Source organism: Amphiprion ocellaris, chromosome 21 (assembly GCF_022539595.1).
Source record: "Amphiprion ocellaris isolate individual 3 ecotype Okinawa chromosome 21, ASM2253959v1, whole genome shotgun sequence".
Lineage (NCBI taxonomy): Eukaryota > Metazoa > Chordata > Actinopteri > Pomacentridae > Amphiprion > Amphiprion ocellaris.
In genome coordinates, this window is record NC_072786.1 from 16,524,110 (window position 1) to 16,542,483 (window position 18,374).

The 18,374-nt window shown below is 36.9% G+C and overlaps 1 protein-coding gene across 2 annotated transcripts; it reads left to right on the forward strand.

The window, feature by feature from the left end:
- The first annotated feature begins 134 nt into the window (after positions 1–134).
- napepld (N-acyl phosphatidylethanolamine phospholipase D) lies at positions 135–17,969 on the forward strand. 2 transcript variants are annotated; one of them, XM_023274630.3, is made up of 10 exons: positions 135–300; positions 8,463–8,538; positions 10,700–10,792; positions 11,027–11,167; positions 13,117–13,341; positions 13,422–13,525; positions 13,643–13,808; positions 13,952–14,100; positions 15,706–15,820; positions 16,602–17,969. In XM_023274630.3, exons 1-10 carry the CDS (start codon positions 170–172, stop codon positions 16,731–16,733), a joined length of 1,332 nt encoding a protein of 443 aa, XP_023130398.1. In that variant the 5' UTR covers positions 135–169; the 3' UTR covers positions 16,734–17,969. The 2 variants fall into 2 exon arrangements, with proteins under 2 accessions (XP_023130398.1, XP_023130399.1); XM_023274631.3 differs by lacking the exon at positions 135–300 and adding an exon at positions 2,725–3,027.
- The last annotated feature ends 405 nt before the right edge of the window (positions 17,970–18,374 follow it).

Here is an 18,374-nt window from a genome sequence, read left to right on the forward strand (position 1 = left end):
AATATGAATGCTCAGATTTCCTGCAGACCCTGAAAGCCTCAGACAGGAAGTGGAGACAACTTTTGCTGTCCGGAACAGAAACAACGGTAAATGTGCAACTTAGAGACTGTTTTTTTTTTTTTTTTTTTAAAAAGTGCTCAACAAATATGGTCAGAATTAAAGAACTAGGATGGAAACAGCGCTGTGTAAACCCGTGCAGCTGCTGTTTACTCGTAGAATTCAGTTTAATCGAGTGAACTTGGCGGCTCTGCTCGGCTTCAACTCTCTCCAGGTGTCATTCATCAGGTGGAGCAGCTCAAGGTGAGTTCAATCCAGGACAAGTTCTACAAATAAACCCATTCAGGTCACAAGTCCTCAGAAGAAAACTGACCTCACACTGATTCATGTTATATTCAGGTGTTATTTTACATCGCTTTCGTTTTTGTACCATCTCTTAAAGTGTTCTAAATCATGTCAGACGTCTTTCCTGACTAAAAATGTTGGCACTTTCTTAAGAGGATCGATATTTAAGGTTGAAACTAAAGTAAAACTTAACTTATTTTATTGTCCCAGAGTCTATAGCTCTAACAGAAGGCACTGTAATAATAATAATTATAATTATTTTATTATTGGCCCACAGGTCTCAGTTGAATATTTGAGTAGTCTACTGTATGCATTTTTAGTTTTATCCAAGTTTTTGGTATTATTCATACATTTTATTATTATTACTTTTAAAAGATAGGCATCGTTTTTCTAATTCAAAACAAAAACATTGGGGCAGTAAATATAAATCCTCTAAAAAATAAGGTTTATTTCACTGATCCATTTTCTTAACTCGTGTCTTTCTTTCTTTTTAAATTTTTCTTCTCCTATTATAATAAGATAAAATAAAACTTTCTTAATCCCGAAGGAAATTCTTGTGCCAGATATTGCTCAGAAAAATCAAATGACATAACGCGAGAAATTCTGAGCCTAAAAGGCAATAAGATACAAGTAGGACACAATCCTGGAATCTGTGAGCTAATATAAGGCGAGAATAGAACAGTAAAATGTTGGCAATTATGTGCGGTAGTAAGTATTAACAATTGACTTAACTCATGATAATAAAAACAAGAAATAATCAGCCTTTCTTGGCATTTCTGATCAGTCTGGTCAGTCTAAGTGGCTAATTTACCAGTTGACCAGTTTCCCATTCAGGCTTTACTGGTCAGTCAGTTTGACTATCAGGTACCAGCTAAACCAAGCTGTCCAACTAAGCTGACAAACCAGTAAGACCAGTGTATCTGTCCTGGTAAACCAACTAAACCAGACTAACAGCAGCTAAAATCAATTTGCTGTTTTCATAACAAAGCAATAAGCTTTTACCCTTTAACACCAATAGCACATACAGACATGATGGAATTTAAATCATCCAGTTTCAGGAAATAGTGGTGATTGCTGTGTTGTAAAGTAGTGCATTTTATTTAAATTTTAATTACATTACAATTTAAATGTTTAATATATATTTTCTTTAATAGTTTTTACCTTTTTCTTGTTTTGATTTTAGTGTTGTAAAAAAAGGACTAATTTAACAACAAATTTTGCGATTTTGATTAATTTTGCAGATTTTTAAAAATTGTTATTTTTAAATGTTATTATTTATGACTCTAAATATTGTTTTCTCTCTGGCCGCTTGTAGTTAATAAAGCAAAATAATAAGTTATATAATATATAATAATAATACTAATAAGTTGGGAGACGTTTTTGTTTATGTAGCAGCTTTTAAGAAATTTAATTATTTATTTTTTTCACAGATTTTAGATTTTTCTATTATTTTTTAATATGTCATTATTTCTGAATAATAATGAAGTTGCCTCAATTCAATTTTGCATGTTTTTATTTGTCTCTTATGTTTTTGTTTACATAGCAGCTTTTAAGAAGTTTAATTGTGTATTTTTTTCATAGATTTTAGATTTTTTTTTTAAATTATTGTTGAATATGCTATTATTTCCAAGTATATTTTTTAAAATTATATTTATAATTGTTTATATTTTTGAATAAGTATTGAATATATGATTATTTCCAACCATAAACCAGTTTTCCCTCTTACTGTAGTTAATGTAACATGAAGTTTTCCCAAAAAAATTTTGCATTTTTTATCTGTCTCTTTTATGTTTTTGTTTATATAGCAGCTTTTAAGAAATTTAATTATTGATTTATTTTTTTCCTGAGATTTTAGATTTTTTAATATTATTTTTTTAAAATATATTATTTGCAACTCTAATTTATGTCAGATTACATTTTTAATGTTTTTATATTTTTTATTATTATTATTGAATATATTATTATTTCTGACTCTAATTTTGTCACATAATTTTTTTTATTGACCTTTTAAAATTATCATTGAATATGTTATTATTTCCATGCATAAGCCAGTTTTCCCTCTAATTATTTGTAGGTAATTTAAAGGATGAAGTTGCTCCATTTAATTTTTTGTGTCTTTCTTTTATGTTTTTGTTTATGTAGCAGCTTTTAAGAAATGTAATTTTGGATTTTTTTTCATGGATTTTAGATTTTAAAATTATTTTTGAAAATAATTTCCTACTCCAATTTTGTCCGATTATATCTTTAATGTTTATATATTTTGTAGTTATTAAATATGTTATTATTTCCGACCATAGAGCAGTTTTCCCTCTAACTGTTTGTAGTTGGTTCTAAAACAGACCAACGGCGGGTCACGTGGTCGGAGGCTTTTTTTTTGCACCGACGTCAGACGGAGCTGGTACCGACTAATGATCCTCACCGTCCCACTGCTGCTCGGGGACCGAAGCTGCACGTTTTTACCGTTCGGAGCCCACCTACCGGGGGTTTTACTTCTACCTATAAGTTTGCAGCTGCTCTAGTTTCTCCGGGACTCGCCGTAGTGATGTTAAAGCGCTCCGAGAGAACCGCTCAGCTCCTATTAACGTCTCCCGGCTCGTATTAAAACCGAATTTGCGGCTAATGCAACAAACATGTCTCCTCTGTGAGAAAACTAGCGGTGCTTCTGTGTTGCGGTCAAGTTTACAGGTAGGAATGAATAACTGGGAGGTTTTACAGCCTCTAACGACGCCTGTGGTGCTCGACGGTGTGTGTGTGTGTGTGTGTGTGGCCTTTACCTAGTGGCAGTTTAACCTGTGTTTATGCTAAGAGACACCTTTGCTAATGTGGCTAATGTTTGTTTACATGTGGTGCAGTGATAATGTGTCTCCTTCTGCTATGGGGTGGGAGCTTAATGAGTCAGATTGTGTTTTTAGCTTGTTAACAATGTTGGTTTCTATCCAGGAAATAGTTGAATTTTGTCTCCTGCGCTGTTAATGCTGTTTATCATTTGTCAGTTAGTGCTACATGCATTGATTTTGTGTCTGTTAAATGTATTTTTTCCTGCAAATTGCTGCTAAATACTCATTTTGTGGGCTTATCATTTGTTTACACAGCCGAGAACTCCCATGCACTGTTATGCAACCTTCACTGCTTCTCAAAGTCATGCTTCTGTAGTTGCTGTTAAAGCTCATAAGACATTTTTAAGTACACATGCATGCTGTTCTGCTCTGGTTGCATAACTCGGATCTCTGTGCATCCTTTTGTTTTGCATTTTCTTTCATTTTGGCTGCAGTTTGTACTGGTTGTTTGCAGTCCAACTTCCAACTAAGGTTTCATTCCTGCAGTCTTTAAAGAGTTTGTGCAAGAGCTTCAGCTAAATCCACAGCTGTACTGAAGTCGTAAGCCTCCCTTTTCAGACAGACGTGGGATATGTAACATTGCTGGCTTCGTCGGCCATTTAGTCATTTAGACATTTAGACATATATCACTTTAATGTCAATCGCAGCTTCATTCAGACAAACCTACCAAACTAATGGAAAGAGACACAGTGTGCATGCGATATGTATCATACACATGTGCATTAAGTGATGCATAAAACATAATAATGCACTAATTAAAAAGACAGAATCTAAGCTAACCGCAGCCTTATCAAACCGTCCAAATAGAGCTGGGATTATTTATGGTTTGCCAATGTGGGATGATGATCTAACTACTACTTTACTGTGAAAATTGACACCATGACTTACAGTTAGATCTAATTGGTACAGTATTTGCGCTACTATGGCCTCAATAAGCTGTCCTATATTGCACTAGCGCTAGTTCATAGGTTGATTTTTATATGTTTAATATATTTAACTTTATTTATATTGTATTTTGTTCCTGTTATTAAATGAATGGCGCTAATACAAAGGTGTAAAAGGTAGAAAAACATCTTTTCGGTTCCTCTGTATGTCCTGGATATAGAGAGAAATTGACAATAAAAATCCTCTATTCTATTCTATTCTATTCTATTCTATTCTATTCTATTCTATTCTATTCTATTCTATTCTATTCTACATGCATTTATCTATCTATTCTGCATGTTGTGGATATTTTTTAGGACATATTGAATTGGTTATAAATAATTAATGTATATAGTAGTGCTGTTATTCCAGTGTTCCTCATGTGTACAGCTCTCTTGCTTTAACCCTTTAAGACCTACCATTGTGCGAGTCCACCAGGGCCTATTCTTACATTTTTCCATACTGTAGTGCATTTTTTTTGAATATTTTTATTTGCTTTACATCAATATAACCCTTATATCCCAACTTTTAATAACATGTTTTGACTTATGTCTTAACTACTACAATAACTTGCTTAAAAATGCAATAAACCTTTAAAAAATGACATTTTTGTTTTTTTACATATATTTCAAAATACAGAAATGGCAAAGCTGTCTCCCTCAAATTTGTGAAAAGAAAAAAATTGCTCAATATCTCATGGTCTCGTTTATAAAGATTTTTGCTATTGTGTGTTTTTGTAAACCCATCACTGCAACAAAAAAGCACTCTGAGACATGGTGAATGTGTGAAATGTTAGTGTAACTCCTATAATTTTATATGCAAGAAGAATGATTGATCTGTCTTATCTGCCGCCAATCAAAAATGTGAAGCCCGTTGCCAGAAATCTAGGCATCCTCTTTGATTCTGACCTCAGTTTCATGCCCCACATCAACAAATCCTGCTTCCTACAGATATGAACCATTGCCAAAATCAAATCAATTCTCCCTTGGTCAGACCTTGAAAAAAATCATCCATGCCCTCATTTTTTCCCATCTTGATTACTGCAACTCCCATTTATCTGGCATTCCTCAGAAATCCGTCTCCCACCTCCTACTGGTCCAGAACGCAGCAGCTAGGCTTCTTACTGGTTTTAATAGACGACATCATATCTCCCCTGTTCTGGCTTCCCTCTACAGGCTCCCCGTCTGTTTTAGAATTGATTTTAAGATTTTACTGTTAAAGCTTGCCAGCTTGCTTCTGGCTATATTTTAGACATGCTAACCTCATACGTCCCCTTGCGCAGCCTTAGATCCTTGGGGAGTCCCTCCTAGTCATTCCAAAGTTGAGGCTTAAATCCAAGGGTGACTGGGCCTTCTCCATCAGAGCCCCTCAGCTTTCGAATGACCTGCCTGAGGAGATAAGGCTCGCCCAATCAATAAATTCTTTTTAATCCCTTCTTAAAACCCACTTTTATAGACTCGCCTTCCTGTAAAGTTATCTTTTATTTATCTTTTGTCACTATGTTCTACCTGTCAAAGCACCTTGTGAATGTTCTTCTGAAAGGTGCTATACAAATAAAGTTCTGATTTTTATTATTCTAAAAATGAATATGCAATCATAGTTGTCTCTATAGGGTTAAAGAACCTGGTGCTGATATTTATTAAACCCAGAGGAAAGACTCCTGCAAACAGCTGGAAACAACAAACTAAACTTCAGCTCCTGTTAATGTTTTTTCTCTTTCATGGCAATAAAGTTCATTTTGTAGCCCAATAGATGTGAAATTGTAGATCAAACTGAGTGGGAAAGATGTGTTGTTGTGATTTTGGCACACAAACTGTTTCTTTTACTCCCTGTGATGTTTTTTATACCAGTATTGGTGCTGGCATGTGGAGAAAACTTTCCCTAAATAGCTTAATGCTACTTGGAAGTACGTCACCTGTGCATGTCTATCTGTTAATCTGACGCCGTGCAGTTCAGACTTGTGCCAAGGTGAAAGTGATACGAAAATGTTAGGTTCAACTTAGTAAGATTGTAGCTGCAAATATTACGGAAAAGTGAGCAAGTTGCTGATGTAAACAGATTGAGTTGATGTCAGATTAACAGAAAGGAGTGCATGTCTCAGAAGGGCTTTTAATAACTAATAATAACTAATAAAAACATGTACAAACGGATTCTTTATTTGCCTTTAAACCAACAGATGCGCTTTCATACTGTCTATAGACATTTTAATTCGGTTATTGAATGGTTTCAGAATCAATGTGCTGAGGATAAATTATCTATATGTGAACTATTGCTGTAGAGAAAGGATTCTGCAACTATGTTCTACCAGAAAAACGGTAGTTATGGGATGCAACTCCAGCATAATGAATGAAGCTCTCTAACAGACTTCACAGCTGGTTGTGTCAGGTGTCCATGGCCTCCCCTCTGAGAACAGCGATAATATCATTCATTTGTTGGTTCACTCTGTAAGTGCTTGACTCTTTTCACGAGGCTAAATGACTCTCTAATTGTTTTTCCTTCACAAATTGGGAGTACACAGTGTCTTATGTCACTCTACTTTAAAACTTACAAGTCTGGTGTCTTAATGGAGCAATTTAATTTAGAACTCCATGGAAAGAGAGAACGTGGCGTTGAGGTTGTGTTTGCTGTTTATGTGACCACATCAGGCTCTCTGGCTACATGGATCTTTGTTTTGGTCGTCATCCACAGAGCTCCATTGTTAGCTCACTGTCTGTGTGTAAAGTCCATTCATGAGGCTGAGTGCATCATCAGCAGGCCATAGCTTCAATGTATGGAGTCCCCCAGAGAGGACAAGTGCACTGTTCGGCTTCTGTTGCATTACTGCATTAGTGCTGTATGTCTCTTAGCAGAACAGAGGATCCATCTGCTCCCTGTCATCAAAGTCAGGCCATGAAGGAAACTGTTTCAATCAATACAGGACAGAAATCAATGAAGTGCATTTTTCTTATGAAGGGCCTGAAGCAGACATTGATGGGTGGATGGTAGTTGGTGAGGGTGTATGCTGCACTGTGATTGCTGTGGATAATAGCAGGATGAGGAAGGGCTATGATTAGGTTTGCTGGCTTTGTATTGTGCATGTGCCAATTTAAGTGTAGGCGTTTATTCTCCTACACCTCAACGCTTTAATTTAGGGTTTGGAAAAGAAAAAGAGTCAGCTTACTGAAGGTGTTATTGCCTTAATCTCAGTCCATATTGATAAAATGAGGGTGTTTTTAGCTGTAAAAAAAGTCTGTAGTTTAAGGTGTATTATTGCATCACCATGAGCTGTGAATTTCTGTTAGGTTTGGAATTGATAAACAAAAGTATGATTATGGAATGGCTTAACCCTATAGAACCCAAATATAGAAAAAAATTAGCAAAACTAATATACATACACTACCGTTTAAAAGTTTGGGGTCACTTAGAAATATCCTTATTTTTTTCGATGAATATAACATTAAATGAATCAGAAATCCAGTGTAGATGTTATTGATATGGTAAATGACTATTCTATCTGGAAACAGCTGAATTTTAATGGAATATCTCCATAGAGGTACAGAGGAACATTTCCAGCAACCATCACTCCTGTGTTCTAATGCTACATTGTGTTAGCTAATGGTGTTGAAAGGCTAATTGATGATTAGAAAACCCTTGTGCAATTATGTTAGCACATGAATAAAAGTGTGAATTTTCATGGAAAACATGAAATTGTCTGGGTGACCCCAAACTTTTAAACAGTAGTGTATGTATACATATATTGAAATAATAAAAAACTGATGTTGTGTTTTTGCAACAGTGGGTTTTACAGGGTCAATCATTTTTGGATTAATGGTTATTATGGTGTCTTTCGATATGGAATTTCTTCTATACTCTTGTATCATGTATGCGTCAGCACAGTAGTTTCTCAATCAGTGTTACTTAACAGTAACAACAGTTACACCTACTACATTACTGGTGGTTCAATCTTTCCTGTTAACAGGTTGGTAAGAGATCAAACTATGTGTCACATCGGTTGGTCTAGGTAAGGTTTGAAAAAAGGTTTAACCACTGAAATAAGTGCAGTGTTGAAGCATTCAAATGTCACCTATGATAGCAGTTTCATGTTACACATGGAAGTTGATCCTGTTTAGTGTCTGATTGTCATCTTTGACATGCAAACTGTGGTTCAACTGCCAGCTGTTCTGCTGTCAATGCTGTAGTGTCACAGTGAATGAAATGAGCAGGTTATGACTTCCTTATACTCAGCAGCTGCAACTCTTAAGCAAAGCATGCCATCCCTGGTTGCTCCAGAAGGAAGACTGTGACCTCTAACAGTCAAGCAGACAGTGCAGCAGTTTGCAGTTGTGCTATAGAAGCTAACTGTGTGTGTGTCCATGCTAGGTGTGGCAGTGAGCCCATGGAGAAGCCATCGTCTTCAGACAGAGCGACGCTTGAGGAGAGAAAAGAACTGGTGGAGGTAATGCACTCAGCTCATCCATTTAAACTAGATAGTACTGAGATGTAGTAGATTCAATTATAACTTGTTTGAGAGAAAAAATATTGGATGAAAGGAAAGGCAGATGTTTGAAGTCAGTTTTAAAAGTTGTATTTTATTACTTGGCCAAATGCGGTTGCAAATTTCCTGCCAAGTTGGGTTGTAATTGTGTTACTATTACATGTGTGTTTGTCTTTGTGACATGTCAGCATGTCAGCTGTGAAAAAGGTTTATTTACAGTTGCTGTGGTTGAGTTTATTGACTCATGATATCCATTAAAGAAGAATGATCAGATCAGTCTTTTATACACTACCGTTCAAAAATTTGGGGTCACTTAGAAATGTCCTTATTTTGAAAGGAAAGCTTTTTTTTTTTCAATGAAGATAACAATAAATGAATCAGAAATACAATCTAGACATTGTTAATGTGGTAAATGGCTATTCTAAAAGGAAACAGCTGATTTTTAATGGAATATCTCCATAGGGGTACAGAGGAACATTTCCAGCAACCATCACTCCTGTGTTCTAATGCTACATTGTGTTAGCTAATGGTGTTGAAAGGCTAATTGATGGTTAGAAAACCCTTGTGCAGTTATGTTAGCACATGAATAAAAGTGTGAGTTTTCATGGAAAACATGAAATTGTGTGGGTGAGCCAAAACTTGGTCAGTACTATGGAATACATTAAAAAGAAATATGGTTTGTCCAAAGAGACCTGAGCGTAATCTGATAAATTGCCTCAAGCAGTGTCACTTTTGTCAGTCACAGCTCATGACTGAAAATTGGAAAATGTGAAAACTCAGGATTTGTGGTGGTAGAAAAAGTGTGCATACCAATGCTTTACAGGCTGCTCTTGATCTCAACTTGAGTCTATATTATCCACATTTCAACTTGAATATGAAATACAAAAGGTGATATTTTTGATTCTACTGCATTTATTTTGATTTTAAAATATTATCATTGGTTCAACCATGTTATAGGAAGCAAATTTTAAATAAAAGTAGCTAGTTAGAAGACTCTGGGGTGATGCACAACTCATAAAAATTTTCCTCTGGTGGCCTCCTGCAAAATTTAATGACACTATACCATCATGAAAACTTAATTATTGCATATTTTAATGAGTTTGACCGCCCATTTGTAAACATGTCGTAAAATATTGTTATAAGGGAAATTAGACTTCTCGTGTGTTTTGGTGCACACAGTCTGAAGAGTCTGACTTATTAATATTTAAACCATTTAAGAATCATGACACCTCTTTTTATTATAAGGTTTATCAGGAAATACCACGATGATGGTTAACGTACTGGTTTACAGGAAACAAAAATGCACTCTGGTTTAGTGAAAATAAAAACATTCATTTCAATTCAATCTGATCTACCTTTCAGTTTAAAATTGAATTATCAGTAAAACAAATATGACTAAAATGACAACAATTGAATCTCCTGAATCACAACTTTGTAATATTTTCCTAACATTTTGTAACTCATAATTCCTTTATTATACTTGCTGCCAATTTGTCTTGTAACTCTACTTCTTGTCTTGTAACACTTTTAAAACCATATGTTACTCTTTACTGTTATGCACTAAAACATCAAGTCCAATTCCTTGTATGTGAAAAGCTTTCTGATTTGAAGCTGTCAACCATCTCTGTGGTAGATATGGAGAAAGCAGCAGATCTGAAGTAGTCCTTGTAATGAGGGTGTCTGTTGTCTGTGCAATCAGTGCAGTTGTTAGCGAGCTTTGTTGTTAACTATTAACTCCCCTCTGAGGTAACTTCTCAACTGATCACACAAAGAGCATGTGAGGCCACGACTGATAATGCCATAATGCTCACATTGTTTTGAAGTTGTGGCCTAGTGGCTGTGAAATGTACAAGCATAGCGGATTGCAATTTGTTAATCACAACTATGTTATTAGAATCAGCAGTCAGTCTAATAAAGTAGCTGTTTGGATTTCAGTGAGTAGTTGGATGTTTGCCTGGCACAATCCTGGTGCTGAGGATTCATTTCAAGCAAATCACCAGCTACAGCTAACATTTTAGATTTGTCCTAACTATAGCTGGTTTTGCAGTTAATGCTGCTTATTTTCAAACTTTAAATGCTTTGGAGAGTAAAAATTGACTCCCTCACTGTTTTTTGTCACCAGGATGGTGGAGCGCTGAGAGGTGCTGAGGGTGGAGAGGTGACCCCGAGGAAGAGCTCCTCCCGCAAGAGCTTCCGTCTGGACTACCGACTGGAGGTGAAAACCTCACTTCCAATCATCCTCCTGTCCAAACATACCTGCTCCTCTGCCTTCACTTTAAATCTCTTCATTTCTGTACACTCCTTCCCTCAGAACGAGATTTCTCCCCTTCCGTCTGTTGTGTTTTGCATATTATTCTAGATTAAAATATTACTTTGTTTAACCAGAATTTTGCTGTTAATTTACCCTGAAAAAGCATTGAACTTGTAATTTTTTTCCCTTCAACTCCAGGAGGATGTGACAAAGTCCTGTCGGGACAAACATGGCCGCTGGACGAACCCCTGGCCAACATGGTGTTTCCCTTCCTACTCGCTGCGCCTCAGATTCCTGCTGTGGGATAAAAATAATAGCAATGTACCAACAAGTAAAGAGGTAATTATGATGAAAAATCTACAGTTCTCCATCAGCTACATTTTTCACTTTATAGTCAAAGTCCCTAAAGAGTTTCACTAAATGATTGGTAACATATCAGTTGCAAATAAGATTTTATAAACACAACTTTCCCAATTTAACATATAGTAAAGAATATAGGAGACAACTTCACAGAAAATTCAGTGTCCTAAACATTTCTCAGAGGATGAATTTTTGAATTCCTTAAACTTGTTAAATTAGAGCTGGTGTAGCTCTGAGGAAGGCAGTATAATTGTAAATGTTGACTTTCACACTGTCAGCTGAGTTAAAAACTAAACTGAGGAGTATTAGAAGCTTATCTGTGTTAGTAGAAAGTCGACCTTTGTGAACTCTCACTCTGGGTATTTATGGCTCCTATTGGAAACCTGCTGAGTTCAGTGAGGGTTTAACAGGCATCAAAGACGGCTTTCACACAGAACAGGAAAAATCTTTAACCCCTTATTTGCACAGATTGGAGTGGGCATTTTAGGTATACAACCTTGAAAAATATGTTTACCGATCAACTACTAACGAAACTGTAAAAAGTAAGGATGCAATTTGCAGTTGAAATGAATGAGATGCAGTTAGATGCTTTTCCATTTGCTGATTAAACCAGTTTTCAGCACTTGACACTAAACATCAGGTTACTTTTATTCTAAAGTAAATAGTAAAAAAATTATGCCATTTTCATTTAAAATGAGCAATTAGTCCGACAAAATCCAAGATTAATGCAGTAAACTAAAATCTGTCAAACTCACTGTAGGCAACATTAGGGTCAAATTTACACAAATACTAACACAGCAGCTTTATCAGTGCAGGAAATCTGCCATTATTTGCTGCCATTCCTAAAATGTATCTAAATGTAGAGCAACGCATCACTGAAACACATATTTCTCAACTTTTTGCTGCAGAGTAAATCAGCAAAATTGGCACAGTTGAGTTAGCTATCAGAAAGGTGTGCTTGTTTTAGCTGCCAGCAAACACCCCTTCAACTCCCCCTCGTTGAACAATAAGAGGCTCCACCTGGTGGTCCAACCAGGTACTACAGCTAATCTACAATATATTCTGACATGCACGTTCCTTGTTTTTTCTTTTTTTTTTTTGCCTTATCTGTTCATATACTCCTAATTGATCAAATTATTTATTAATGGCAGTTAAGTGGTTCACAGTCACCAACATCCTTTGTATGAAGTGCAGTGGTGGAAAGACAGCTTGCAACATGCAATAAGTAGTAAACTACATGAATAAATACCGAGCAAAGAGGGAACTTTAAGTCATACAAAAACATTTTCAAAGACTCGGTCTGTTGTTGTTAAAAAAAAAAAATGAGTGTCAATGTTGCAGTCAGGATTAAAAACATGTCATGTGCTGTTTTCAGAGGAGCAAACGATGCAGCAGGCTGTAAAAAGTCACCTTCTCTAACCACTTCTGCATCCTAGTAACAAAATCATGAGCCTTAAACATCCTATTCTGCATAATCAATGATATCGATTCTCGATATCGATTTCATTTTTACTGTTTTCCCAACTGATAGTAAAATGTCTATGCACCTTATATAGTTTACTACAACTGTTTTCTTTCTACCTATTAAATCACTTGACATCACTGTGCCTTGAAATGTGTAAATACTGTATATTGACTTTTAATACATTTAGTGTTACTATTATGGAAGCAAATCAGACTCATCAGATTCTGAATTTTAAAAGCTGCTGAATTTCATACTTTGAATTTTTTTCATGCCTAGGTCTGATTTGCTTCCATATACTATAGATTTAAAAATTAGAAGTGTTTTGTTTATAGTATTGTAGAGCAAGTACTAACCTTTAATGTTAATTTGGTTACTAAGCTGCTGAATATTTCAATGTCCTTCAGGATGAATAACGTATCTATCTGTATCGTCTTTTCCTTTCTCACTGCATCTGTTCCTTCAGGTTCTGGACAATGAGCTCCCAGTGATGGAGCCGTACTTTGTCCAGAACCCAGACCTGTCTGAGTCTGGTCCGGGTCTGAGAGTCACCTGGCTCGGCCATGCCACAGTTCTGGTTGAGATGGATGGAGTGAATATTCTGACGGACCCAATCTTCAGCCAGCGGGCTTCACCGTTCCAGTTCATCGGGCCCAAAAGGTTCAGAGGGCCTCCCTGCACCGTGGAACAGGTTTAGTAGCTTTTATTCTACAATGCATCATCTTTGTTTCTTTGGCTGCTTCTCTCACATTTTTTTCTGCTTGCCAACAGCTGCCCAGGATTGATGTAGTCGTCATCAGTCATTCTCATTACGATCATCTGGATGTTGGATCTGTGGCCAGCCTCAACGCACGCTTTGGAGGGGAGCTACGCTGGTACGTGTGGTGGACAACATGCTTATTATATGTATCATTTGTTGTGCTGTCAACCAGTAGGTCTTTTTATTAGTAATTACTCCAGCCTTAAATCTTGAAGAATGTGTGTTCTTACAGGTTCGTGCCCCTCGGTCTGATGGACTGGCTGGTGAAGATGGGCTGTGAGAATGTGATGGAGCTGGACTGGTGGGAGGAGAACTGTGTCCCGGGTCACGATGATGTCACGTTTGTCTGCACACCTGCTCAGCACTGGAGCAAACGTACAGCGATGGATGATAACAAGGTAGTAGATTAGAAAGCACCACAGTGTTCACAGTTTATGGCATTTATTTGGTAAATTCCAGTGATGGTACACGTGTTAAGTGAACAATAACAGACCTGGTTTCAAAGTTTTTATTGTATTTCTCATCATTTCCTTTCTTTCAGTCTTTATGGAGCAGCTGGTCTGTTTTGGGTCCAGATCATAGATTCTTTTTCGCTGGCGATACCGGCTACTGCGCTTCCTTCCAGGAGATAGGACGACGCTTTGGACCGTTTGACCTCGCAGCAATCCCTATCGGAGCGTACCTGCCCAGGTATTGTACATGCACATGAACAAAATTAGAAGGTCTAGTCGGGTTTCTTTAACTTAAAGTTGTATGTCAGCAGTTCAGAGGAAGAGGGAGGAGGACCCGCATGAAAGCCACGTAATGCATTGCTGCTGTGAACAACAAATAGTATATTCTGTGTCCGGTAAAGCCAAGCAAAAATAATGCTATATTTTCCCCACTTGACCTTGCAGAACATGGGAGTACTGCTATTGTGTGACTTGTGGTAAATGTCCCATTATTCTGCAAGACAAAATCAGAGTTGTTGTCAGTGGAGTCTGTTGGCGAAAGAAAGAAAGCATAGAACAATATGGAAGCTTTGGTTTCAAGGTAAAATAGTCTAAATATAGCATAGGCTTATAGTAGCTCACCGTGACCAAAGCAGTTCATTGCTTAGCTTCTGTGCTGCTCCTCCTGTCTGCTGCCAGCTGTGATTTACTGTATAAATACCTCATGCAGCCCCACGTCAAAGAAATGTGGTGCTGGACTGGACATTACTTACATACATTATATGAAGGGATTCCAAAGTTTTGCCTGTCTTTGTTTTCATTAAAAAGGGTTACAGACACTTCACTACAATGTAATCTGCTAAAGCATAAATTAACACTTAATACAAGGTCAGCAACAAAACATTAACCCCAAAGGCCCGGCTAAAAATCAAGATAAGGGAACATCTGTGCTATATTTAAAACATTTTCCCTGCCTTCAGTCAGCCCTTTCCAACAGGTGATTGAAGTAGTTGTTTTGCTTTCTTCAGAGCCACCAGACTCTGTTTGCAAAAAGTGTAATTTTATGTTGCAGAACACAGGAGTTGTGGGTCCGTTCTTGTGTGATTGTGGTGTTTAAACATGTTAGACGAGTAACTCCTGTTTTATGCCGGTCAAATTACTGTTTTTCTGGTGGTTAGAAAAGAAAGCATAGAAGTGTCAGTTTCCGCTGTTAGCAAAAGGCGTCTGACAACGAGGTAAAGTGGTGAAATTATTCTAGATATGGTGTACGCTTCAGTTGGGCCTTTTAGAGGCAAATAAAATGTTTTGTCGTTGACGCTTCCTATACAGTACTCCTGTCTGTGTCTCTAAATTGACTCATCTGCTGTCAGTTACACACAGTTTCTTTAAAGAAATTGAAATTTTCCTTTTAAATACATGTCCGTTCAAAAGTTTGGGGTCACCCAGACAATTCCATGTTTTCCATGAAAACTCACGCTTTCATTCATGTACGAACATAACTGCACAAGGGTTTTCTAATCATCAATTAGCCTTTCAACACCATTAGCTAACACAATGTAGCATTAGAACACAGGAGTGATGGTTGCTGGAAATGTTCCTCTGTACCCCTATGGAGATATTCCATTAAAAATCTAACAATGTTATCTTCATTGAAAAAAATGCTTTTCTTTCAAAAATAAGGATATTCATTAGTGACTTTTGTAAGGAATGCAGGATATAGTACAGGTGTGGCTGAACACAGACGCATCGAAACTTAAACAAGTCTCTATGACAAATACTGCTCAGTTCTAAAATATTATTGTAAGTAACATTATAGAAATACAAACCTGCATGACGATGACTTGAACATTCTTCGTTTTTTCAGGGATGTGATGCAGGGCCAACATGTGGATCCAGTGGAAGCTGTTCAGATCCACCAGGACATTCAGGCCAAACAGTCTGTAGCCATACACTGGGGGACGTTTGCACTCGCCTATGAGGTAGAAGTACACAGATAATCACTTCATGATTGTGTGACACATGCCATAAGGAGTTGTGTTTTTACCAAAGTTAAATCGCAGTTATTCTTCATCACTCAAATAGATGTTAAAATACTCCGATATCTATTCAGCTGTATGGTCATTTTTGAGGCTTAAATTGGATTCTGTATGTTTCTGTCCACTCCATTAAGAAAGGCTAATAGGCAGACAGCTCTCTGAACATGGGATTTGCTGCAGAACTGTTGGAAGGAATCATGGGAAATGTTTGGACTATATTTTAAACATTGCATAATACGCGTCACATTACTAGAATTTGTTATTTAAGATTAGAGATTACAGTAAACAGTTAGTGCTTAAAGACATTGACGTGTTCTGATTCTACTTCATGATTGTATTATATGACAGTTTACCAGGTGTCCTTGTTTATTAAGCTCTATCATTATTATTCCTGCAGACTTATACAGACCATTTATTCACTGCCACATTTGAAAAGAATCAAGCTGATACTAACATGTTTCAAGTCAAAGTACAGGGTTATTCAAAAGGTATTAACAGATTTCATTACACAATATTTTGTTATTCAATGTCATTCAGTGACCTTACACATCAAATAAAAGTTGATTGTGAGTAGAATACTTGTGACTTTGCTGGAGTTTTCTATTGCTTTTCCTTATTAAAATATTGCGTAATGAAATCGGTTCATTCTTTTTGAATAACCCTGTATGTTGATGCTCAGGTAGAATCTTTAAAACTCACTCTCTGCTGCCCCTCCTTCATCCAGTACTACCTGGAGCCGCCGGTTCGTCTCAGAGAGGCTCTGGAAAAGAAAGGACTGAAACCAGAATGTTTCTTCACTCTGCATCACGGGGAGTCCCGCCTTATCGCCACACAACACGGAGACGTCTTCGAATGATGCAGAAGATTTTATCATGTTGATCCTAGTTTGTAATGCATATACAGTATGAATGGAGCTTATCCGAAGTGAAGATTAAAAATGTTCTGTTTACATGTTAAACGTCTGTCCTGCCATCACATGGTCACTGGTGAGCAAAAATACATACAGGAGCTGCGACTCAACCAGAAAATTAGATCTACTTTGTGAAAAGAAAGTGATTCTTTGAGGCTGAAAGGTTTTTGATGTTAATATCTGGATCTGTCAGTGTGCCATGTACAAAACAAAAATCATAGGATTTAGAAAAGTGGAAGTGACTTCATCACTATTACCACTTTGGAAAATAGACTTTTGTTTCTGTAATTCCGAGAAGAATTAGTCATATTTAGAACATTTTGTGCAGCTGAGTGCCTCTATAAACTGTATTTTGGTTTGCATTTATGTCATGTGGAATCTTGTGGTCTGCACAGGAAGAATAAAAATCCAAGTAGATAGATTTTTACAGACCAAACGTCAAAAACAAAACAATGGAAGTCAATCTGATTATTGATCAAAATGTGACCAGAATTCAGTTCCAGACTTTCTGAATATCAACCAATCAGAGTAAAATTAGTAACACTGTACTGGTCCCATGTTTTAATGCTCTTCTTGAGGTATTAATGTAGTGTTTCAGGAACAGACCTTCACTCTGAAGCTGGACAGGAGACTGCAGACAGTGTGATGCAGCTTTATGTTCACACTCCGCTGGACTTCAGTTCTCTCAGGCTGTAAAAAATAAGAGAAGAAACTATTAGAGATACTTACAGTAGAGATATGCTGGGTAATGCCACCGGTATCCTTTTTTTCTGAATGTACTTTAGCCAGCCCAAAACTCAGACAGAAAAGTGTTTAATCTATTTTTGCTGTCTGATATAAACTCCCAGCTACAGTTTGCTGATGCAGAGCTGCAGGAGTTGAGCTGGGTTCAACTTCATTGTGTAGCTTTAGGATTTTGCTGCTCTAAAACCACAGCACAAACACCTTCTCTCAGCTTTGTCAGTGTGATTGTTCACATTTTCACTCCTTAGAAGTGAGCTCCTGATGGGTTTGCTTTGGAGAGAAATGAGGCTGTTGGGGTGATTTTTATTTTTAATGCCAGAATGTAAAACAGATAACAGCACAATGTTGAGCTCATGGACTGTAAAGCTAAACAGCTAACTGTGGTTTACACTTGACCTGTGTCACTGAACTGCCCATTAAATGTACGTTGCATTTAAACTGTGTGTCTTTGTCAGTTGCAACTAAGAGCAGGTCTTCCACTTTATTATGTGCTAAAAAAGATGCATTTCTATTCACATACTCTTGTAAAGAACTACATGTTTCCTCTAGATCTGTATTTTATCCTCGCGGCGCTGCGACAAATTACTTCTGTCAAACAATGCAGATAATTTTACATTACTGACACTCCGATCTATTCCCTTAAAATGCTCAGTACCACTTTGTTCAACGTCAAAGTTACTTTAAATCAGGCACATTAAAGAAACCATGTGTAGAATTTTGGTGTTTCCCTCTATGTCGCCCCTAAGTGGTATTGACTTAATCAGCAACAAACAGATGTTTATATAGAAGACAATGGGGCAATGAAAGGAAGTTCTGGCTTTTGGATATTTGCGTGTAACCTGA

Excerpts from the sequence above, each read along its gene's own strand:
- napepld (XM_023274630.3), top strand. The coding sequence starts at position 170 with ATGGAAACAGCGCTGTGTAAACCCGTGCAGCTGCTGTTTACTCGTAGA. Across the intron at positions 301-8,462 it reads ATCAGGTGGAGCAGCTCAAG|GTGTGGCAGTGAGCCCATGG; the intron begins GTGAGTTCAATC and ends TGTCCATGCTAG. Across the intron at positions 15,821-16,601 it reads CGTTTGCACTCGCCTATGAG|TACTACCTGGAGCCGCCGGT; the intron begins GTAGAAGTACAC and ends TCCTTCATCCAG.